The sequence below is a fragment of the Leopardus geoffroyi genome, chromosome B2 (genome assembly GCF_018350155.1).
Source record: "Leopardus geoffroyi isolate Oge1 chromosome B2, O.geoffroyi_Oge1_pat1.0, whole genome shotgun sequence".
In the NCBI taxonomy this organism is placed as follows: domain Eukaryota; kingdom Metazoa; phylum Chordata; class Mammalia; order Carnivora; family Felidae; genus Leopardus; species Leopardus geoffroyi.
This window is the reverse complement of record NC_059332.1, coordinates 17,854,099-17,877,762: the sequence shown is the minus strand read 5'-3', so window position 1 is coordinate 17,877,762 and position 23,664 is coordinate 17,854,099. Positions and strand designations below refer to the sequence as shown.

The 23,664-nt window shown below is 43.2% G+C and overlaps 1 protein-coding gene across 1 annotated transcript; it reads right to left on the bottom strand.

The window, feature by feature from the left end:
- Nucleotides 1-14,569: 14,569 nt before the first annotated feature.
- GCM2 (glial cells missing transcription factor 2) lies at nucleotides 14,570-23,192 on the bottom strand. Its single transcript, XM_045500851.1, has 5 exons — nucleotides 23,103-23,192; nucleotides 18,512-18,764; nucleotides 18,285-18,397; nucleotides 17,773-17,898; nucleotides 14,570-15,888 (listed from the first exon to the last, which is right to left on the bottom strand). The coding sequence occupies exons 1-5, from the start codon at nucleotides 23,190-23,192 to the stop codon at nucleotides 14,953-14,955; spliced, it is 1,518 nt and encodes a 505-aa protein (XP_045356807.1). The 3' UTR covers nucleotides 14,570-14,952.
- Between the last annotated feature and the right edge of the window lie 472 nt (nucleotides 23,193-23,664).

The window sequence follows — 23,664 nt, the reverse complement described above, 5'->3', positions numbered from 1 at the left end:
ACGATCTCCCGGTTCATGAGTTCGAGCCCCATGTTGGGCTCTGTGCTGACAGCACAGAACCTGGAGCCTGCTTCCGATTCTGTGTCTCCCTCTCTCTCTGCCCCTCCCCTACTCATGCTCTGTCTCTTTCTTTCAAAAATAAATCAATGTAAACAAATTTTTTAAAAAAGAAACAATAAGAAGAAACCAAGAACTCCACAAAGAAAAGAAAAGAAAAGAGGGCATGGTGATAGAAAGAAGGGAGGTGGGAAGGGATCCAGGCAAGAAGAGATGGGGTGGTCATGGAAACCCCTGTGAAGATGACATTTGAGATGAGACTGAAATGAACAGAAGAGCCAGCCATGTAAGTATCTCAGGGAAGGGCATTCCACGCCGTCATACAAGCGTGGGTGTTGGAGGACCCACAGCCAATGACCCTGTGACGGTTCAGATGTGTGTGTCCACTGGGTTAGGCTCTGGTGCCCAGCTGTTTAGCCAAACACTAACCTGGATGTGCCATGAAGGCAGTTTCTAGATGTTACTAGCATTTCCAATCAGTTAGCTTTTGAAGGAGATTATTCTCCAAGATGTGGGTGAGTCCCAACTAATCACCTGAAGGCTTTAAGAGCAAAAACAGGTTTCTCTGGGAAGAAGGAATTCTACCTCAAGACCACAGCATCGAATCCTACTGAGTTTCCAGCCTCTCAGCTGTCAGCCCACTCTACAGATTTCAGACTTGCCAGTGCTCACCATCACTCAAGGCAATTCCTTAAAATACGTGTGTGTGTGTGTGTGTGTGTGTATACAGTATATATATATGCACACACACATACATATAGATGTATATCCTATTGGTTCTGTGTCTCTGGAAAACTCTGACTTATATAGACTCCTTCCTGGGAGCTTCTGTATTTCCTGGCATGAAGGGTCTCTGATTCCATAGCTGATTGTGTGGGAGTGGGGAGTAGACTCTAACAGGTTATGATACCAGAATTGTTTAGGGACCAAAAAAGGTATGAATGTAACTTGTAGAAAGCATTCCTACTTCACAAATATCCCTGTTGTCTGTTGAATCCTACAGTGTAGGAGGGTAGCCTGCCATTACAAATGTCCGATAAAACATGGACATTTCATTCCTTACTCTATTTCTACATTTTAGAATTGATTCCTTACTTTAGAATTTCCCTTGAAGCACAATTTAAAGAAGGGGTAATTAGGGGAGCCCAAATGAGATCTTTCCATTCTTTGCTGGATTATTTAAAGTAGACGTATTTATGTGTTTTGGGCTATCTCTACAGCCCAAAGACTAATCAAGAAATTCAAGGTGAAGTGCATGATCTTCTCAGCCAGCAGCCATTTTTGATGTCTAATCTCTTACAAATACCTGAGAAATCACCTTGAAATTATTTTCCTGGCATTTGCACAACTGATACAGGTCACTGATAGCATTTGTTATTCTGTCACCACCTGCTACTCCCTTCAAGCTCAGCAAATGCCTCATCAAACATTTCACAGACTCAAGACAACTTTCTCACTAGAGAACCAAACCTCCAGGGTCTCTTGGCCATCGCTGACAGGTGAACCCCCAGTATTTTCCACCAGCGGTGCAGAGTGTAGAAGAATGCCATTAATTCCCAGATAGCTACTGGCAGAGTGAGAATTACAGATTACCATAGTAAACGCACCATTTTGATGAGTAGACAAGGCCTTTATTATTAACTTTGAGTATTATCAGTCCTCCTTTCTTCTCCATATAAAATGTGTTTTAGTTTTTTTAAATGCCTAATCGTATATAATCTTAAAATATGCTAATTAAATTTTGTCAACATAAATCCAAACTTCAGAGTGTGAGGAATCTAAGCTGTGTTTTATGGGTAGGCAGTTTGTAAGTTTGAACGAAATTTTTGTCCCGAGTGAGTCACGAAGGAACGCAAAACAGGGGATGTGGGATGGAAATTGATATTTGGAACGTTGGAGTCTCCCCTCGTATCTTCCTTCTAAGGATGTGCTGAGTCCCGTATTCATAGGGCTTAGCTTGATTCATGGATTCCAAGGCCCATGGAAAAGGCTCTATGATAACAAAATGCTTTGCTTAATCTAATGCATTTTTCTCCACTCTTTTTTCTTTACCTTCGATGGGTTGCTTCTGCGGAAATTTCTAGACGCATCCTGTTTTCTGTCTCACCGTCACTATTCAGATTATAGAACACATATTTCGTATGTTCCCATACATGTCTTCCAAGTAACTTAGGACATTTGTCCACAAGCATGGAGGAGAGATTCCAGGTACCCCCGAGGGGAGGGAGCTGTCGCCCTCAAGTCGTTCCACAAAAGGAACTGCCTACTCCATCTTCACAGTGTACAGAAATGCTGGGTCCAAACACCAGCCCCTAAACAGCTGTGTGAGCACTGGCAGGATCCTTTCTTATGCTCACTCTTTGCAGTTTTGTCTGAAGATCACGCCCCCAAACTTCACATAGTTAATCCCATCTCTGCATGAGCTTACGTCTAAGTATCTCTAGATTTTACCATGTCCCGTCTGAGTCTTTTCTTCTAGCTAAATATTCTTGGTCCCTTGAAACTAATGTCCCTTTATGAAGTGTGATGATTAATTTTATGAGGTAACTTGGCTGGGCTGCGGTCCCCCGTGGTCCACCATTATTCTAGATGTTTCTGTGAAGATATCTATAGATGCGGTTAACATTAAATCAGTGGACTTTGAGTAAAGCACATTACCCTCTGTCAGGTGGATGGGCCTCATCCAGTCAGAAGAAGGGCTTAAGAGAAAAGAGGAAGGTTGCCTGGAGGTGCAAGTTGGCCTCAAGACTGCAACGTAGAAACCCTGCCTGAGCTTCTAGCCTGCTGCCCCGTGGAATTTGGGCTTAAGACAACTGCAACATCAGCTCTTGCCAGAATTTCAAGCCTGTGGGCCCATTTGACAGATTTATGACTTGCCAGCCCCCACAATCATGTCTGCCAATTTCCTAAAAGCTTTCTCTCTCTCTCCCTCTCTCTTTCTCTCTCTCTCTGTCTCTCTCTCTCTCTCTCTCCTTCTCTTTCTCTCTCAATCTCCCTCTCACATATATCTAGAAATGTATCTATTGGTTCTGTTTCTCTGAAGAACCCTGACTAATACACCGAGTGACAAACTATTTTCATTTTTCTCATCCTCCTCATTATTTTCTGAATATGCTCCAGGTTACTAACACCTTCCCTAATATGCACGAGGTGTGATGAGAATAAGGTTGAGCAGAATTATTTCCACCGTATCCTAGCTCCAGTATCAGTCCATGCACACCTTAGTAGCCCCTAAGAATAGAGCCTTGGCAATAGAGAGAGCTGGATTTAACTTAACAATTTTATGACTTAAACAAGCTACTTAACTTCTTTCGGGTTCAGTTTCTTAAATCTCTGGATGACGATAGTAACTACCTCATGGTATCTTGTGGTGGGAGAATAAAAAGATAGTCTACTTTAAGGAAAGAAACAGTTGTTCTTTGGCTTTAGAAACAGGTAATCACCAGAACCAGGTTTAAACCCATCGTAATTGATCAATGACAACTTGCTACAGTAACAGAAAGCCAACCGGTGACAGAGCAATGCTTCTTAAAAACAGCCAATTAGCAACATCCTCCCAGCAATGACCATACTTCTGAAGGTCAGCCAACCAACAACCGTCTTACTTGAATAACTCCATTTCCAGGCCCAAATACCAACGCATCCCTAAGGCCCCTGCTTCCGCACACGCATGATCCCTGAACTTGACGTTTGTCCAAACCCCATACAAGTCTGCTTTGCTCAGAGACACTGCATTTTATAAGTACAGTGCTCCCCCCGTTCAGCAATAATTTCAACATTTTGTTTCAGGCATTGAATGGTGGTCACATCTTTTGACAGAGGATAAAGTTGGAGCATATGTGAAAAGTATAGTGCCTGGCCTAGAATAATCATTTGATGAATGTTAGCTGTATTCTTGAGTGTGTAATTCTGTTGATGTCCTCTAACGTTGCTCTGGCTTTTTTGATAGCAAATGCTGCCAGCCCGGGAATGATATTTTGATTGTTTGACATCCCTACACACAAAATGGGCATGTCTGGGGCATGAAATCAACATCCACCTAGGTCTGTACAATGAAAAGGAATGCCCTAACAAGCAGGATGATCAGGACAATAGTGGCTCGTTGGAAATATCCGTGACCATGGCTACACCTTGTCCAGCCATACTCCCGTCTGCTTCACAAGCTGCTGTCTGAGCCTTACTACATTACAGTGTAGACTCACAGTGTCCGCTAAACTCCGGAGTTCTCTCCACAGGGGCTGCTGATGACCCATCAATTCCCAGCTGCATGTGTTTGGTTTTTTTAAGACCCCAAAAGAGCAGGGTAAGACCTTTATCACATTCAATTTCATCCTGCTAAATTTAGTCCAGTGCACCAGTCTGATCAAAATCCTAGGTGGGAAAATGCCTTCGAATATACATCGAAGTGGGAAACACTAAGGTTTTAGACACATAGAAGGATATTTTTGCCTTCCTAGTGAAAGGCTCTGCTCTGTCATCCCTTTGTGCATGAGATTCTGCTGTTAAAGATGGAATCCAGGAAGGAGGAATGTTTATTTTTTACTTTATATAGACATTATTTTTTTAGCATTACAGAAAATTATTGAGAAACTAGTAAAGAGTTCATGTACACCAGCACCCAGTTTCCTCTATTATTAACATCTTACATTCATGTGGTATCTTTGTTATAATGATTGATACGTTATTGTTAACTAAAGTCATACTTTATTCAGACTTCCTTAATTTCTACCTAGTGTCCCGTTCTTCTCCAGGATTTCATCCGGGATACCATATTACTGTTAGTTGTCTTTTCTTTTTAGACTCTTCCAGAGGGTGGACCTTTCAAACTTTCCTTGCTTTGATGACCTTGACAGTTTTGAGGGTTGGTCAGGTATTTTGTGGAATGCCCCCCAAATCTGTGGTTTTTCTCATGATTACATTGGGATTCTGGTTTTGGAGGGGAGGAAATACCCAGAGGTGAAGGGCCATTTTCATCACATCACATCAAGGGCCCGTACTATCAACATGACTTATCGCTGTTGATGTTGGCCTTGATCACCTCACTGAGGGAAAGTTTGTCAGACTTTTCCCCTGTAAAGTCACTCTTTTCTCCCTTTTTTCTATAGTATTCTTTGGAAGGAAATCACAATGCAGAGCCCACATTTAAAGATTGGGGAGTTATGGTCTGTCTTCTTGAGGGAGGAGTGCCTAAATGAATTATTTGGAATTATTCCGTATGGGACATTTGTCTCTTCTCCCCTGTTTGTTAGTTTCTTTATTCCATCACGTATTTATATCAGGATGGCCTCATGGATTTTTAAAAACATTTTGAATTATAATTCAAAATAATATAATTCAAAAAAATGTTTTTTTTTTAAATTGTGCCAGCTTTGACCATTGGGCCCTCTTTCAGTTGACTCTTGTGCCCTTTTGACAGGATCCCATTGTTAGGGGATCTCATTTGTTGTTTGGGGTTTGTTTGCTTGTTCAAGCACTTATTCTCCAGCAGCACAAAATGCCCCAGGCACATCTTGTCCACCTGGGAGTAGAGGAGACCTGTCTTACTGAAGTTGTGTAAGACACCGGCAGGCAAGCCGTGGGCTGAGATCCCTTTCACCAAGTCTAACAGCGTGGTCTAGAGGCTCTCCTCCACTTCCAGACTGACCACGGTCAGACTTTGTGTTCTCCTGTCCTTTCTCTTCTTTTGCAAGACAAGGTCTCAAGTGTCTCAGGTTCAAATGGGGGAGGGGGTGGTCCCCAGTGGATGTCCAGTGCAAGATGGTAGGATGGACAGGAGTGAATTCCTTCAGGAAGGACATTCGCTGAAAGCCAATTTCCCCAAAGGCCAGTTCTCTGCATTTGTTTTGTTTTTTAAACAATGTGTAAAGTTTACAACAATTACTATTGATTGGGATGTGTGTGTGTGTGTGTAAGTTTTGAAGATTTCTGCAAAATTTTGGTGGGCTTATTTCATTTTATGTTCATAATAGCATCTTCAGGAATATTCTGTTGAATATGTCACAATTTTTTCAATCACTTTTGCAGATATATTCTCTAAGATGAACTTGATTTTTTTTTTTAATCACCAAATCAAAACATAAGGTTGTACCTGTATTTTACAAGGCTCTCTTGGAGTCCCACGGCGATTGTGATATTCTTGCAATAAGGATAGTAACACCCCAAGCAGAAATGGATTGGTTCAGAAGCCTGCGAGGCCAGCAGTCGAGCCTGAAGTCAGAGACCTTGAGAGATGACTTCTATACATCCCTTTCTGGTGTCGCAGTTCTGGGTGCCCTTGAATTAAGGGGTTTTATTGCTACATCTTGACAATAGCCAGAAAAGATCTTTAAAAGCATAGTGCTTAGAGTAGCTAAGAGAAGGAATTCAGATGGCTTATGGAAACCTGGATCAGTAATATAGTCTATTAAACAAGCCATCTGAGGGCAGAAGCCTTTTTCAAGTGGGGTTTTTAAAACCTTCCCCATAAGAAGCATTAGAAAAGAGAATGTTTATTTTCCACATGCAGAGGCCTCCATAGGCAGCCAGGTGGCATTTTTACCCAGTAGTGGCCTTTGGGCACATCAGTCAGAGAGTCACAGGTGGCTGAAGCCACGGAGGGGCTTCTTCAGCCTCTTCTCCCCACACTCACAGCCCCAGAATGCCTCATGTTTCAAAAGATTTATCAGACAAACCATAAGACACAAAGTTATATGGGTGGCTCAGCTGTCTGAGTGTGGATCAGAAGCTCTAATGGGCTGATTCATGGAAAATCCATTACCGATGTCAGATATGAAGAATTTTGTTGTTGTCGTTGTTGCTTTAACCAAGTGGCCTGGAAATATGAATCAATATGGTGACTGTCAGCTGAAGAAGTTAGTGGTAGGACCTCTGGTTGTAAATAGAAATGTTAAAGGGTGGTTTTTTGCTTTCAAAACATTTATTAAGTTTATCTATGATATTTATGCTTTAAAGGATTATAAAAATATATTCTCTCCCATTAAGTAGACTACTTCGTCAAAATAAATATTATGTCCCCATAGAAGTTTGGCAACCAAATCATTTTCTGTAAAGACATTTTGAATCTCCTAGTTCATCAAGTGTCATTTACCATATTTTGAACAACAGTGAACTTATAACATCCGAACCAAGTAGGAGTGCCAGATGAAGGATACCCAGTTAAACTTGAATTTTAGATAAACAGTGAATATTTCTCATAGGTCCATGCAATGTTTGGGATATATTTTTACTCAAACTTTACTTACTTATTTCAAATTTAACAGGGAATCCTGTATATTATTTGCTAGCTCTAGCAACCCTCTCACCAAGGCAAATTTCCCTGGAAGAAATTTGAAGCTATCCACGTAGTTTTTAATCAAGCACATCGGCTTTTATTTACACTGTGATATCAACTTTACACAATCCATGGAATAGACGTGTGTCCGACACCTTGCAACTCATTGGCTCTCGGCCCATTCCGATCCACCTCACAAAGCCCCATCACACCAGAGAAATGGCTTTTGTCATGGCCACCAATGATTTCCATGTTGCCAGATCCAACGGACACTTTTTCGTCCTCCACTTCTCAGCAGCTTCCAGTGATGTTGACCTCCCTCCAGCTTTTGAAAGAGCTTTGGCTTCTGTGACCCCCTTCTCTGTCCTGGTTTTCTATCTACCTGACCACTAATCCTCATGCCTCTGTCAGCTCCTCTTGTATTCTAACTACAAATGGGGAATTCCTGGGGCGCCTGGGTGGCTCAGTTGGTTGAGCGTCCGACTTTGGCTCAGGTCATGATCTCATGGTTCGTGGGTTTAAGCCCCATGTCGGGCTCTGTGCTGACAGCTCAGAGCCTGCAGCCTGCTTCGGATTCTGTGTCTCCCTCTCTCTCTCTGCCCCTCCTCTGCTCATGCTCAGTCTCAAAAATAAATATAAACATTAAAAAAATTTTTTTTAATTGGAAATTCCTTATGGCTCCATACCAGGTTCCCCTTTCTTCTTTCTATACCGACACCATCCGATAGAAATTTCTGTGAGGATGAAAATATTCTATATCACTTATCAATGCAGCAGCCACTACCTACACGTGGGTGGCTGAGGAAATGAGGCTAGTTATGACTGAGGAATTCAATTTTTATTTAAAAATGTTTTAATGTTTATTTATCTTTGATATAGAGACAGAGAGATAGTGTGCAAACAGGGGAGGGACAAAGAGAGATAGAGACAGAATCTGAAGCAGGCTCCAGGCTCTGAGCTGTCAGCACAGAGCCTTGCACGGGGCTCAAACTCACCAGCCACGAGATCATGACCTGAGCCAAAGTTGGATGCTCAACCGACTGAGCCACCCAGGTGCTCCTGAATTTTTTATTTCATTTAATTAATTTCTATCGCGACATAGAGCCAGCAGCTACCATATTGGATAGCACAACTCCAGGCTGCCTTACAAGGCTGAGCTATGATAAAGCAGCTTTAGACTTAGGATTTCCTGGGTTTTATCTGTAGCTCTGATCTCCCTACGGAGCTACAGTGTTATATTCATCTGATAACTCAGATGACTCACAAGCATGGACTGATCATAGCTGGTTTTTTCTCAGCTGCCACTATTCGGAGAATGGCACCACCAGCCACTCGGTTTGTTGAACCTGGAAAACGAGAGTTGTTCTTGATTTTTTTTTTCCTTTTCCTTACTATCTCACGTCCACACCGTAAGTGACTTCCATTGATTCTACCTCCGACTTGCATTTTGCGTCTGTCCACTTCCTTTCATCTCTACCGCTACCTCTTAATTCGAGCCATCATTCTGTCATGCCTGAATAACTTGCAATAATCTCCTGGCCTCTTGAACCCCACTTCAGCCCCCTGTCTAAACAGGATCGTCTCAAAACATGAGTTGAATCGTGTCGTTTTTCTGCTTATAATTCATCCCCGGTTCACCTCTGCTTTGGGAATAAAATGTCAATTCCTTGTTTTGGACTTCAAGAATCTGGACCCTGCTTTCCCTTCCAACCCATCTGATACTGTGTGTCCTCTTGTCCCTTTGACTAGGCCTTCTGAGGCCACATACGCTCTGCTGCCTCAGGGCCTTTGCACTTGCTACTTCTCATCCGCAGCCTCTTCCCCAGCCATCGACCTGGACAGCCTTTTCTTACCCTTTGGTTTTTTGTTTTTTTTTTTAAATTTTTTTTAACGTTTATTTATTTTTGAGACAGTGAGAGACAGAGCTTGAACAGGGGAGGGGCAGAGAGAGAGGGAGACACAGAATCTGAAACAGGCCCCAGGCTCTGAGCTGTCAGCACAAAGCCCGACACGGGGCTCGAACTCACGGACCGTGAGATCATGACCTGAGCCGAAGTCGGACGCTCAACCGACCAAGCCACCCAGGCGCCCCTTACCCTTTGGTTCTTGACTACGTACCGCAGGGAGCTCTCCCCTCACCACTTATCCCAATGGGTTTCGCTTCCATTTTCTTATTCTCTGTGTCCGCATATGGACCGTTTTCTCCTTCACGGCCCTTCCCATCTGTAGGTACATTGTGTGCTTGCTTCCTGAATGTCTGTGTAGCCCACCAGCCCACATGCTCCAAGAGGGCAGAGGCTTCTATTTCACTCACTGAACATATGTAATACTTGCACATCACTGATGCCTAGTGGAGTTCAATAAATATTTGTTGAATGTGTGAATGAATGAATGAGCTCACGCTTTGACTTATAGGCAGGGTACTATATCTGATTTTGTCACTTTCAAAATCCAATTTTTAATTTGTATTTTACAGTGCAAATGACATGACTCCTGTCAACTTCCTCCCTTTTCCATTAAATGAACACAATAACGGCATCCAGAGAAAAGTCAGAGATGATAGAGATTAATTACACTGAGAATGCTGTCTTTCTTTCAAGCCTCCATGAGACCATATTGTGTTGAGCTTCCTGGAACGGCTTACACTAAAGAGGTTTCCAGTACTATTCTGGCAAATTAGAGACCCTGGTTGCACTTTGAAATCATCTGAGAAACTTTAACGTATACTGGCTGGGTGTCAGCCCTGGAGATTCTGATTTCATTGGTCTGGGGTACACCCTGCATACTAGAACCACTCAAGCTGCCCGGGAGATTCTAACGTGTGGTCAGGGTTGCGTCTCCCAGAGGGAAGTCGTGGACCGAAGAAGGACGAGTGCAGTGAGAGACTTCCAAATCATTTTGTCAGTTGTGAATTCTGCCATGGTGCTCTTAGTGCCACATCTCACAGATTAGTTAATGGTGTCTTATAAGATGTTTTTATTATGATAAAAGCCCATTAGCGTTTCTGACAAATGTTCCATTGAAACTGTCTGTCAGAGGTTAGATTCACTATTTTAAGACTTTAAGATTCTTCCAGGTAAGTCTACTTCCAGACTATTCATGAAGGGGAAAGAACTTGTGAATAGAACTTTGTGAAGGGGAAAGCTAGTAAATAACTTGTGTTTCTGTTTAGTGCCTCTTGGCACTTGTCAAGTCCAATGGTGGTCGTCTGCCTCGATCGAAGGTGTCAGTGGCCAGCCTGGCCTCACCTCTTGTGCTTTATCTCCCTCTGCACTCAACAGCTGATATTGTCATGGCTCTTGCCGCAGGCTTGGGCTCCTCCCGGTTCATAAGGTGAGCAGAACAGAGTGGTCAGAAACTTTGGCTGCTTTAACTTACACTCCCCATGTTTGAAAGCTAATAATAAATGAATAAGCAAAGATCTATTAATAGCTAGCATGAATAATTAATATTAATATCCATTAAGAAATTAATCAATAATGTTAATCCTTTTCATGATAAATATTAATACTAATAACAATATGACAGCTAGGTCTTTGCGAGTTTCCTACTTTCATTCATTTTCCACAAAGCTTTTTTGCCTCCTAATCAATCAGTGTTTCAGAGCAGTAGATATGACCCAGAGTCTAAACCTTCCTGTGCTTTCCTCAGTTGGCCCAGTTTGCAAGAGCTGATCTGTGCTGCATAGTCATCCACCTGTAACCCCTGGTTCTTTGGAGGATGGTATGGCTGGAAGCCCTGGCCAACACTTGGGGTATGTTTCTGCACCCGCCTCTCCTGGGATCAACCCCCACATCCTGGCTCCTGAGTACTGCCCACCGTCTAGACCCTTCGACACTGTGGTTAAACTTTCAGAAACCAAAAGTCATGTTTTCTCCATTGGCTCCAGCTTTATACAATCTCTTTCATTGTCAGAACCATTTGTCCTTTGCACCTGAGCCCCCCACTGTCCCCAGGCTCTAGGAAAATGTGTCTCATTATTCAGTAGTTCTCACCCATTTTGATAACCTTTAACATTTCCTTGCAACATCTGCACTATTGGCTGCATAAATCTTCTTAAACACCCCCAAACTATCTTGCTTTGTCTCGGCAAAAATAATTTGAAATCATAGGTTTGATGCGTTACTTGTATCTTTCCCTATTACACATTAAAATAAATCCCTAACTATTCATATAAACTATTTGTGGACTATTTAGAATTGCTCTGTAACCAGGGCACCCTTGTACCGCGCTTTGGGAAATGTTCGCCTCAGGGCTCCCACCCCGGGTGTGCTCACTCCCATCCCTGCCCTGCCCCTTTCCACCTGTCCTACGTGGATCCCTCAGGCCCCATGTTGGGACAAAAATACTTAGAAGTAGTAAAAGTCCCTGCTTGGTGGAAGGTGCACACGTGTTCGGCACAAATGGAATCAACGTGATATGCTGGTTATGAGCACAGACTCTGGAGGGGATCTGAATTCAAATCCCAGCTGCTGCTTACTGCATAAGCCACTACACCTCTCTTAGGTAGCTCAGGGAAACGCTGGGAGGGTTAAATAAATTAACGTATATTCAGAGCTGGGAACAGTGTCTGCCCCTGCAAGTGCCATATAAATGGTAGATATTATTATAAACTGTAAGTTCGGGCAACAGAAGTCTAAAGAAAGAAGTAGTCCATGAGTATACTAGGCATCCTTTCCTCTGAGAAAGAGTTGACTAGGGAATCACAGGAGTGTACTCATCTTTATTTAATCTTGAGGTTAGTACTCCATGTATTTATTGGGGTGGTAAAATACATATATAACACTCAATAATTTAAAATGGTATCTGACATACTGAGATTTAGTGATGCAAATTGAATATTCTATGCAACGAGAATACTCCATTCTCAAAAAAAAAAAGTAGGTACTTTGTATTAATTTGAAAACTGAATGATTTTAGTAAGTATTGGAAGCTATGCAAAAATGTGTGTGTGTGTGTGTGTGTGTGTGCATTCTGAATATTTTGAATTGGCTTTCTGTTATTAGCACAGCAAATAGTTCTTTCTAAAGTAAACTACTGGAATACATAGAAATAAATTTATCTGAGAAAGTGAAAGACCTGACCTGCACACTGAAAACCATAAGACATTAATGAAAGAAACTGAAGAAGACATAAATAAATAGATATCCCATGTTCATGGATTGGGAGAATTCATATTATCAAAACATTCATATTCCTCAAGGCAATCTACAGATTCAATGCAAAAATTCCTATCAATATTCCAATGGCGTTTTCCACAGAAATAGAAAAAAACAATTCTAAAATTTGTCTGGAACCACAAAAGATCCCCAAACAGCCAAGGCAATCTTGAGAAAAAAGAACAAAGCTGAAGGCATTCTGATCTCTGATTTCAAACTATATTTCAAAGCTGTGGTAAACAAACAATATGCTATTGGCATAAAAACAGACACATAAATCAGTGAAATGAATAGAAAGCCCAGAAATAAATCCATATATAAAAGGTCAATTAATTTACAATGAAGGAGGCAAGAATACACAATGGGGAAAGAACAGTCTCTCCAACAAATGATGCTGGGAAAACTGGACAACCATGTGCAAAAGAATGAAACTGGACCACTGTCTTATACCATACACAAAAATTAACTCACTTGAATTAAGAACTTAAGTATAAGACCTGAAACTGTAAAATTCCTAGAAGAAAACAAAGGCAATAAACTCCCTGACATTGATTGATCTTGGTGATGCTTTTTTGGATTTGACACCAAGAGCAAAGGCAACGAAAGCAAAAATAAGCAAGTGAAATGACATCAAACTGAAAGGCTTTTGCACAGCAAAGGAAATCATCAACATGAGGCAACTTACTGAATGGGAGAGAATATTTACAAATCATATCTCTAACAAGGGGTTAATACCCGAAATACATAAAAAGTTCATACAAGTCAATAGCAAAAGAAACAATCCAATTTAAAAATGGGCAGAGGATCTGAAGAGACATTTTTAAAGAAGACACACAGATGACCAACAGGTACATGAAAAGATGCTCAGCACCACTCATCATCAGGGAAATGCAAATCAAAACCACAGTGAGATATCATTTCACATCTGTTAGAATGGCTATTATTAAGAAGACGAGAAATAATAAGTGTAGGCGAGGATGTAAAGAAAGGGGAACCCTTGTGCATTGTTGGTGGGAATGTAAATTGGTGCAGCCACTGCGGGAAGCAGTATGGAGGTTCCTCAAAAAATTAAAGATAGAACTACCATGTGATCCAGCAATTCCTCTGCTGGGTATCAATCCTAAGAAAAGACAAACACTAATTTGAAAAGCTATATGCACCCCCATGTTCATTGTAGCATCATCTATAATAGCCAAGACATGGAAACAATTGAAGTACTTGTCTTCCTATGGATGAATGGATAAATAAAATGTGGTATATAGATATGATTGAATATCATTCAACCATAAAAAGGAAAGAAGTCTTGCTATTTGTGACAACATAAATGAACCTTGAGGCATTATGCTAAGTGAAAGAAGTCAGACAGGGAAAAGCCAATACCATATGATCTCACTTACATGCAAAATGTAAAAAATAAAAAAACGGAGTTCATAGATACAGAGAACAGATTTTTGGTTGCCAACAGTGGGGGTGAGCAAGATGGGTGAAGGGAGGCAAAGGTAAAAAAAATAAAATGAAATAAACTATAAAACTGTCAAATAAAATGAATATGGTTTTATATATTATATAACAACTGTTCTCCCAGGTCATAATATGAACATTTTTTTCCTATTTCTATTTCAAAATTGCACAAGCATCAGCTACATTACCTTAAAACTCCTTTATTACATTTAATTGAACATTATCAATGACATTTATGAGGAGTAACAAATGAACAGTAAATCTGTGTTTGAATAAAACATCTCAGTTCTAATTCTGAAACCGAATCAGGAAAAAAAACCATATTTTAGCACAATAATAATCCATTAACTACACATCACCGTTAGGTTGCGTCTGCAATGAAAACATTCATCAATGTCAAGAAAAGGTATTCCGGTGATACTGCAAAAGAAGATTCTCTTAAAAACAATGGCATCTTATCACTGCAATACTGTAGATTTTTTTTAAAGCAGTAGATATATACTTGGGATAAAATGATCAAATGTATTTCCTGAAGCTCTTTTAATAGATTATAAAATTTCTATTTAGCACTTACAAAGTGACTCAGGAGAGAAGATTGTAAATATTTCTTCCTGACGCTATTCTGACAACTTCTAAGGCCAGATAAGGATTTGTGAAACTCTCTATGGTCAACTGGGAAAGGCTTAGAAGGAGAACCAGGATTCTTGGCTTCTCCTCCAGTGAATTTAGTTCATTGATCATCATGGTATCCAGTTTGCTTGTAGGTTCATTTGGGAGAGTCACATTTCAGACCTAATTCTATGTCATGTGATAGGTTTTAAAATGCTGTGCAAAATTTCCTTATACTTTCTAAACACCCCCAACCCATAATTTTCTCAACTGATCAACATTTTTATTATTGTACGTGTCTCCTAGGTCAATCTCCCAACTCAACAAGAGATCGTTCCTACTCCACATTTCCTGCCTGCATGGACACCAATACTATGTCGTGCCCAGGGCTATGGTTCAAAAGTCCTCACTGCCATAGCTAAAGAATGGACTAACCCCATCCGAATAACTGATTGCCGACCCCAACCTAGGTGGACACATGTCCCAAGTCTCTGCTCCGTCTGTCCCGGAGGGAGCCGACTCTTGAGGAAAAGCCAAAGTGGGTCTCATGGCTCTGCAATCACCTGGAATTTTCAAAGGCAGCGGCCCTGCCGGAGAGGCCCTGGCCGCTGTGGTCGGCAAGTCCAAACCTTCCAGGTAGATGGACACGGGGATGTTTTCAGAAGCATAGTTACACCCCGAAAGGCCCTTAACTTCCTTTATGTTGTCACAGTATTTCAGAGCAGGGGGCTGGTAGGCCTGGTAGGACACTTTGGTGGTGGTGGTGATCACAGTCTGCAGTGCTGGAGCACCTACGGAGGGAGTCGTGAGGTACGGACAGGGAAGCTCCGTGTTACAATAAGGGTGAGTGGACGTGGCCTGGAACTGTCCATGGTCCGTCCTCTCCCCAAGGCCAGGTTTTCCAAGAGCTGGTTTCCAGCCATGTTGTTTACTGGCGAAATCAAAGCTTCTCTCGAGGCTGCCGTATGAGTTGACATTATATTGCAGTGCATTTAGATGGACCCAGTCCGTGTCATTCGGGAGATTGCTGGAACTTTTACAAAGGGTGGGATGTGTGTTTGGATTTGTGTAACCAGGACCTGCCAATTCGTAGCTGCAAGGTGCCCCGGGCAAATAGATTCTTGGGTTTGGATATTTCTGAAAGGGTGGCATTATGTCTGCTTGAAAGGTGGCAAGGTCACGGGTAGCTCTGTAAGCATCCGAGCTCGGGAAGGAAAAGCAAGGCTGTGCTGGAATAGGGAAGCTGGTGTCAGTAATTATATCAAAGTCATCTGAATCTTCCAAGGAAGATATGTTGTTGAAATGTCCACTGTTGTCTTGATTCTCCCCCACCTAAAAAAAAAAAATGATATAAATTTTTATTTGTAAATAAAAATGTAAATTACATGGGCAAGCTCATCTGTAAGAGTAGCCAACCACCAAATAAAAACAAATTCCAGGGGTGCCTAGGTGGCTCAGTCGGTTAAGCATCTGACTTCAGCTCAGGTCACGATCTCATGGTTTGTGAGTTTGAGCCCCATATCGGGCTCTCTGCTATCAGCACAAAGCCTGCTTCAGAACCTCTGTCCTCTTCTCTCTCTGCCCCTCCTCTGCTCTCTCTCTCTTTCTCTCTCTCAAAAATAAAAATAAAACCATTAAAAAAAAAAAACACTTCCAATTAGTGGGTTCTGTGCCATGTTATAGCACTGCTCAGGTACGTGATTTGGGCACACGGTCCAAGGGCTGTAGAACTTAAGCTTGCTCGGGCATGAATAGCCTGCTGAATGAAGAGGGTTCATGGGTAGTTGGGAAGGGTGGGTCTGAGAGGTAGACGGTTCTGTGTTTCCTCATCCTATGTTTATAATCATAGAGACACAGACCTGGGTTCAAATCCTGCCTCTGTCCCTCATGAGTTGAACAAGTTACTTAACCTCTCCGAGCTTCAGATGCCTAATTAAAATTAAAAAAAAAAAAAAAAGAATTAAGACTGTTGAAGAAGAAAAAATAAAGTTAGCACAGTTGATCTGGTGTCTTTGCGCATAAATAGAAATTTTTAGCCTCCCAGAGCCTCTTACCCCTACCTTGCAAGTGCTGAGAATTGCAGGTAACTCTAATTGGACAAATAAAATTAAAAGTTAGTACAGGAAAGATAAGTTCTAACCAAAGGTAAAATCGGCAAAACCACAAAAAAACAAACGGGGCTCAAAAATAATAACCTTCTCTTTAGGCTTTTGTGACCATTTCGTGTGTGAAAGCTCTTAGACCCTGTGTGCCTGGCACAAAGAAAGTGCTCAAACATCACTTTCTCCTACCCCCAGACTAACATGTCTGCTTGGCATGCTTTGGTTGAAAAGCCAAACTGGATCACTTTGCCCCAAGAAATTTTATCTGTTCTATGTAAATAAGGCCAAGGACCCTACCCTCTCAAGGATGTGCTGTTAACTCACTGTTGGTATGTACATGCTTCTATCGTTATTAAAAATGGGTAACTGCCCTTGTATACGGATGTCCACACACACTCTCATTGTATCATTGACAGTAGAAATGGTTTGCTTTTTTTTTTTTTTTTTAGAAGAAGAAATTAGAAACCCTGTCTGAAAAGGGGTGTCTGGGTGGCTCTGTCGGTTAAGCATCCAACTTCAGCTCTGGTCATGATCTCATGCTTTGTGAGTTCAAGCCCCGAATCGGGCTCTGCACGGACAGTGTGGAGCCTGCTTGGAATTCTCTCTCTCTCTCTCTCTCTCTCTCTCTCCACCCCCCTCCTTTGCTTTCGGCCCCTCCCTCCCTCTCTCTCTCCCTCTCCCAAAGTAAATAATAAGTAAACTTAAAAAAGAAAAGAAACCCTATCCAAAATGGTGACTCAATGACATTTTGTGGGAGATATAATTTTCACATAAAATCAAACCTTTCTTTCTTTTTTTTTTTTTCAACGTTTATTTATTTTTGGGACAGAGAGAGACAGAGCATGAATGGGGGAGGGGCAGAGAGAGAGGGAGACACAGAATCGGAAACAGGCTCCAGGCTCTGAGCCATCAGCACAGAGCCCGACGCGGGGCTCGAACTCACGGACCGCGAGATCGTGACCTGGCTGAAGTCGGACTCTTAACCGACTGCGCCACCCAGGCGCCCCAAAATCAAACCTTTCTAATTAATTTATGACATTCATGTTTTACACAATCAGTGTATTTTGTGATGACAATGAACACAGACTACAGCGTAATGGCAGCTCCCCATTACCTCTGGTTCTCGAATTCTCTTTTTCTGGGGTTGGTAAAAAGAGGCCATTTGTCTCTTGATGGCACTTCTTCTGGCTTCCGTCTCTGATTTGCTCTCCGGTCTTGGGTGATCGTGGACTCCCTTGGCCTGCATCAATAAGGAAACAAATCATACGTTTGTTCCTCGGAAGGAAGCTTGCTGTGCTTGTCAAAAATTGACTGCGCCTTTCCCAAGATCGCGAGTTGTTTTTTGTTTTCTCAAAACGACAGAGGAAAAAACCATTGAGCAGCGTCAGTAACAGAAATCTTAAAAGGTTACTTAGCAATCCTTTCACCGTATTAACTCAGCTATAACTACAATTTGGCTTACACACACTAGGTGAGCTCATTTCCCCAGCACCGACTTCTGGCCACTGCGCTGCATTTGGGTTAGTCCCGAGTTTCTAAGGCACATGGCAGGTGGTCGGGTCCCTAAGCAGGATGAAAAAAATCCACCGCACGTTGGAACACCGCCCCCCCCCTTCCCCCACCTACTTGAAAAAATATCGCGTTGCCATCAAGCCTCCAGAAGTTGGTTACAGGGTACCCGCTGTGCCCTCGACAGGGGATCAGCTCCAAAGCTGAGTGGCAGTTGGGGCACGCTTTCTCTGCAAAGCCAGAGGGAGCGAAAGGTTAATAGCAACTGGGACTCCGGCGGCTCTGGAAGGAGGACGGGGGAACAGGTGTCGGGAAAAGGGATCTCGCGGCCACAAGGCCCTCACTCTGTTGCTTAAGCCGCGCCTTGTCGCAGATGGCGGGCCGCAGCTGCAGGCGGGAGCCGTCGGGCAGGGCGCAGGCCCGGGCGCACACCACCACACCCAGGCACGACTTCTTGAGGATGTGGCCGTTGTGGTTGTTGGTGTTGCGCATGGCCCAGCCGCTCAGGTGGCGCTGGGCCTTCTTCTCGTCGCTGCGGTAGATGAAGCGCACGTAGCCGTCGGGCCACTCGCAGAAGTGGTCGAAGTGGGCCGGCTCCTGGAAAGGGGAGGGAAGGGCCGTGGAGTTGGTCCAGGCCGCACCTGACACGCCACGCTTTGCATTTGTCCCGAGCACGGCAACGTGAAGAAGGGCCCCTTTCCATTCCAGAGATGTCAGAAACCACAGAAACTGTGCTATCACACAGTGTCACCTGCCGTTCTGTCAACTGGCTGTTCATCGATTATCCTCTAAATGCTGTCCATGTACTAGTTCATCTGGCCTTTCAGAACCCACACGACAGCAGGTACTTTTATTGTCCCAATTTAAGCCAATAGTACACGGAGACCAGAGAGGTTATTTGCCGTGCCCCAGGTCACACAGCTAGTAAGACGTGGCTCTAGGATTTTAGCCCTAACAGTTTGATTACAGAGCCTCTTTGCCTTACCATCGTGGTATACCACTTCCGGGTATCTTTAAATGTTAAATTAAAAATGAAGACATTTTGGGGTGCTTGGGTGGCTCAGTCAGGTAAGCATCAGACTTCCGCTCAGGTCACGATCTCACAGTTCATGAACTTGAGCCCTGCTTTGGGGTCTGTGCTGACAGCTCAGAGCCTGGAACCTGCTTTGGAGTCTGTGACTCCCTCTCTCTCTGCCCCTCCCCCACTGTGCTCTGTCTCTCTCAAAAATAAACATTAAAAAAATTTATTTATTTATTTATTTATTTTTTTAAAATTTTTTCAACGTTTATTTATTTTTGGGACAGAGAGAGACAGAGCATGAACGGGGGAGGGGCAGAGAGAGAGGGAGACACAGAATCGGAAACAGGCTCCAGGCTCCGAGCCATCAGCCCAGAGCCTGACGCGGGGCTCGAACTCACGGACCGCGAGATCGTGACCTGGCTGAAGTCGGACGCTTAACCGACTGCGCCACCCAGGCGCCCCAACATTAAAAAAATTTAAATAAATACTGAGCACTAAGCAAAATCGGTCAGAGAGAGATAAATACATGATTTCACTCATATGTGGAATTTAAGAAACAAAACAGATGAACAGAGGGGAAGGGAAGGAAAACTAAGATAAAAACAGAGGGGGAGGCAAACCATAAGAGACTCTTAAATACAGGAAGCAAACTGAGGGTTGCTGGAAGGGTGGGGTGGAGGGGGTGAGCTAAATGTGTGATGGGCATTAAGGGGGGCACTTATTGGGATGAGCGCTGGGTGTTATACGTAAGTGATGAATTGTTAAATTCTACTCCTGAAACCATAAAACAATAAAAAAATAAAATACTGAGCACTGCTTCGGTATTCGTGGTTGGTGGTCTTTGCCCATGATACGTGGTATGGATACTGTAATGTCTTTCTTGCACAGAAGTTGAATATAAGATTGCCCTTTACCAAGCACTTAGTATTTACCAGGTCCTGTCTGGGGCAGGGGTCGGCACACTTGGAGCCCTTGGCCAAATCCAGCTCGTCACTTATTTTGGTACACAACTCACAAGCTAAGAAGGATTTTTATATTTTTTAATGGTTAGGGGGAGAAATCCAAAGAATTATATTTTGTGACACATGAAAACTATAGAAAAACTCAGGGGTGCTTGGGTGGCTCAGTGGGTTAAGTGTCAGACTCTTGATTTTGGCTCTGGTCATGATCTCACATGGAGCCCTGTCGAGCTTTGTGCTTGGCATGGAGTCTGCCTGAGATTCGTTCTCTCCCCATCCCCCTCTACCCTCCCTGGCTTGCTCCAACTCTTCCTCTCTCTCTCTCTCTTCTTCCTTCCCCCCCTAAAAAAAGAAAATTATATAAAATTCAAATATCAAGATCCATAAAGAGAGTTGTATTGGGACATGGCCACGTACATATGTCTACGTATTGTCTAGGACTGTTTTTTGTATATGGCAGAATTGGGTATTTGGCACAGAGGAAGTATGGCCCGCAAAGCCACGTTACAAAGTATCTATGATCCTTACAACAACCTTCCATGATGGGCATCCATACTCTTATTTTGTAGATAAGGAAGCCAATGTTAGAGAGATAACCTTCTACAGTGGCATTACTCGTATTTAAACAGGTCTGTGGCAGCCAGACCCGACTGGCTTCACTCGCAGGCTAGAGGCCGGAAGAGTATTATCATAGTAATAAGCCATTTGCACCTTCTGTCTCTCCCACCACCCCAAAGTAACGAGATCTAACATTTGCAGAGCAAAAACTATTCTCGGTCCGACAATTCTGACTTGGCTACATCGTTAGTATTATAACAGTTCAACAGTAATAGGTAAATGGGCAGTTTTGAGTTCCAGTGGGTTCTAAAACCACAGGGATATTGTCGAAATCATCGTTATTACAAATAGGCATCATTTATCTTTTCTCAGAAATATTGCAATTGACATAAATTAATACGCTGACTTAAGGTAAGTCACAAATGAAATATATAATGATGTACTATCAACTCTAATATATAAATGCAAATATCTTTGTTTTTAAAGCGAACACTTCAATCTAAGGATGTTAGTAAAATAGACAATTTTCCAGAAGAGAGGATTCCATTAGCGTCCCCCCGTAGGGATAGAGAATCATGCCCCCCTCCCCCCCCCCGTCTCATGCCAGCTACCAAAGCGGTGACACTGAAAATGAAGCCGCAGAGACCATGTTTTAAAATCACAACAAGAACAGAGGACTCCAGGATTGAGTTGCATTTGTTCAAATGTGTCAGCACATGGGCACACGCAGTTGAGCATGCACACACTGAACTTGACAGGAAATCTGGATGACAGTTTAAGATTGTTATCTAGTTCCACCACCTGATGACAGATCATCATAGCCTGAAACTCAGGCAAATTCAGGAACTATCTCAAGGTCATCCAGCCAATGTCACTCTTGCCCCTTCAGTTAGACAGAGCAGGGCCAGGATCCTGTTTCTCCACTTCTACTTCCCAGCGCACCTGCCCTTTTAAGAGGTTACATGCGTGCCCTGCTTAAGAACCAGTCTCCCAAAGGAAAAATAATTCACATTTGCATCGCAAGTCTAGAAAATGCTTGAAAGAGGAACCATCTTCCCATTATTTGGAAGTGGCTCTTTTCTGAAATGCAAGATTCTATTTTTTTTTTTTTCCCTATGAAGATTTCTGGATGGAAGTCAGTGAGAATGAGGTGTCTGTGCCATGCTGTGGTCCACTTTCACACAAATGGTACCAGTTGACTGTAAGGTAGCAGGCTTTACAACGAGTTACTACAGGGGCACCTGGGTGGCTCAGTCAGTTAAGCATCTGACTTCAGCTCAGGTCATGATCTCATGGTTCATGAATTCGAGGCATGCGTTGGGCTCTGGGCTGACAGCTGGGAGACTGGAGCCTGCTTTGGATTCTGTGTCTCCATCTCTCTCTCTGTCCTCTCCCACTTTCTCTCTCTTTCTCTCTCTCTCTCTCTCTCTCTCTCTCAAAAATAAACATTAAAAAAAAAAACCTGAATTACTATACATATATACATCCAAAAAAGCGCTGATCTCTTGGAGAGGCTACTTGACTTTGCTAATGAATTGCTATCCATCTGAATATCAATATGGCAGATCATAGATGTTGAATAAACACCATGTCTCTTACCTCTATGCCACAACATTGCCAGAAGTACACCTTTGCAAATACTTGGGAAGCTACTCCCCTTTCTTTCTACCTAAACCCAAGACTTCAAAGGCATTTCCTCAGCTTTTGCCCCAAGCCAGTAACTGCCCAGCTCGTTCCCTGGACTTGACCCTAAACTACTTTGTTCCATTAAAACAAAACAAACAAAACAAATTCACCCTAACAGAAGGTGATTTCCTTGTCATTAGAAAAGTAAGCTCAGAAGTTATGTCCAAAATCTGGATTCCAGAGTCTCTCTGTACACCTATGGTCTGGTTAGCATGACCATGCAGGCAGCCACGGCGTCTGAATAAATCACCCAAGTCATGCTATTTGTTTAAGATTCGAGCCACCCCGATTTATAGTCGCATCTTACAGTTTTGCTGCGTGAGAAGCAATGGAATCCACATTTGTTGAGACTCTCTGCTACCCTTCTCATGAATTTCAAAGAACGGATCAAGAAAGAATCACCTGATTTCTATCTGGGATGAAGGAAAGTGAGAGACAGGCATCCTGCTGTCGTCAGATGACTGGGAACCCAGGGCCTGACAGTCTCAGGGCTATGGGTGTGTTTCAAATAAGCGCAAGGAAAGAGCTGGGAGAAGGCAGATCACTAAAGCCAGCTCTGCCCTTTGTGGGGTCCCTCTAACCATTGAGGACTCTCGGGAGATGTGGGGGTGGGAGGGGGAGTCTCTCCTCGGTCCCTACAAGAACTTGAACGCCACCAGCCCTTTTGTGGATGGCCAGAGCCACATGCGCGCCCACACCGGTTTCCCGCACCTGAGGCATCTGCGGATCGTTGATATCCCAACTGAGCTTCATTCCGTAGGAGCACACGGCGTCCTCCTTCTGCCCTGCCTCCGCCAGCATCTGCCCCACCTCGCCTGCGCTCTCCGCCAACGATCCTGAAAAACAGAAGAAAAATCTAGAGATGTGCAAGGTGATGTTTTCCTCTTAAAAGATGAATGGGATAGAGACAGAGAGAGACAGAGAGAAATTTATTGAGAAATCCGGAAGTGGTGACCGCGGGGTAAGAGCCCTGTTCTCAGCCGCGGTGCTGAAAAGTCTCCATTCGGACCGCGGCGTGCGCGCCTGACCGCTGCCCTCGCATTTATAAAGACACACCTCCCCCTGCTCCGCCTTTCCCAGCTCCTCGTCAGCTCCCACGCTCTCGGCACCTGCAAGGCGGGTCACCGCCTCCCGGACAGAACTAGGAACGGAGGGGCAGGTGGACCCGAGCCCTCGGGAAAGGGAAGCCAAGATGTCAAGGGGCGAGGGTGCAGGTGGGAAGTTGGAATGTCTCTTTTAAGTTGAAATCTCCCCCCACCTCGCCTCGCCTCTG

Coding starts and splice junctions, on each gene's coding strand:
- GCM2 (XM_045500851.1), bottom strand. CDS start 23,192: ATGCTGGCGGAGGCAGGGCAGAAGGAGGACGCCGTGTGCTCCTACGGA. Junction 17,899..18,284: donor GCAACGCGATATTTTTTCAA/GTAGGTGGGGGA, acceptor TTATTGATGCAG/GCCAAGGGAGTCCACGATCA. Junction 15,889..17,772: donor AGAGAATTCGAGAACCAGAG/GTAATGGGGAGC, acceptor TTTTTTTTTTAG/GTGGGGGAGAATCAAGACAA.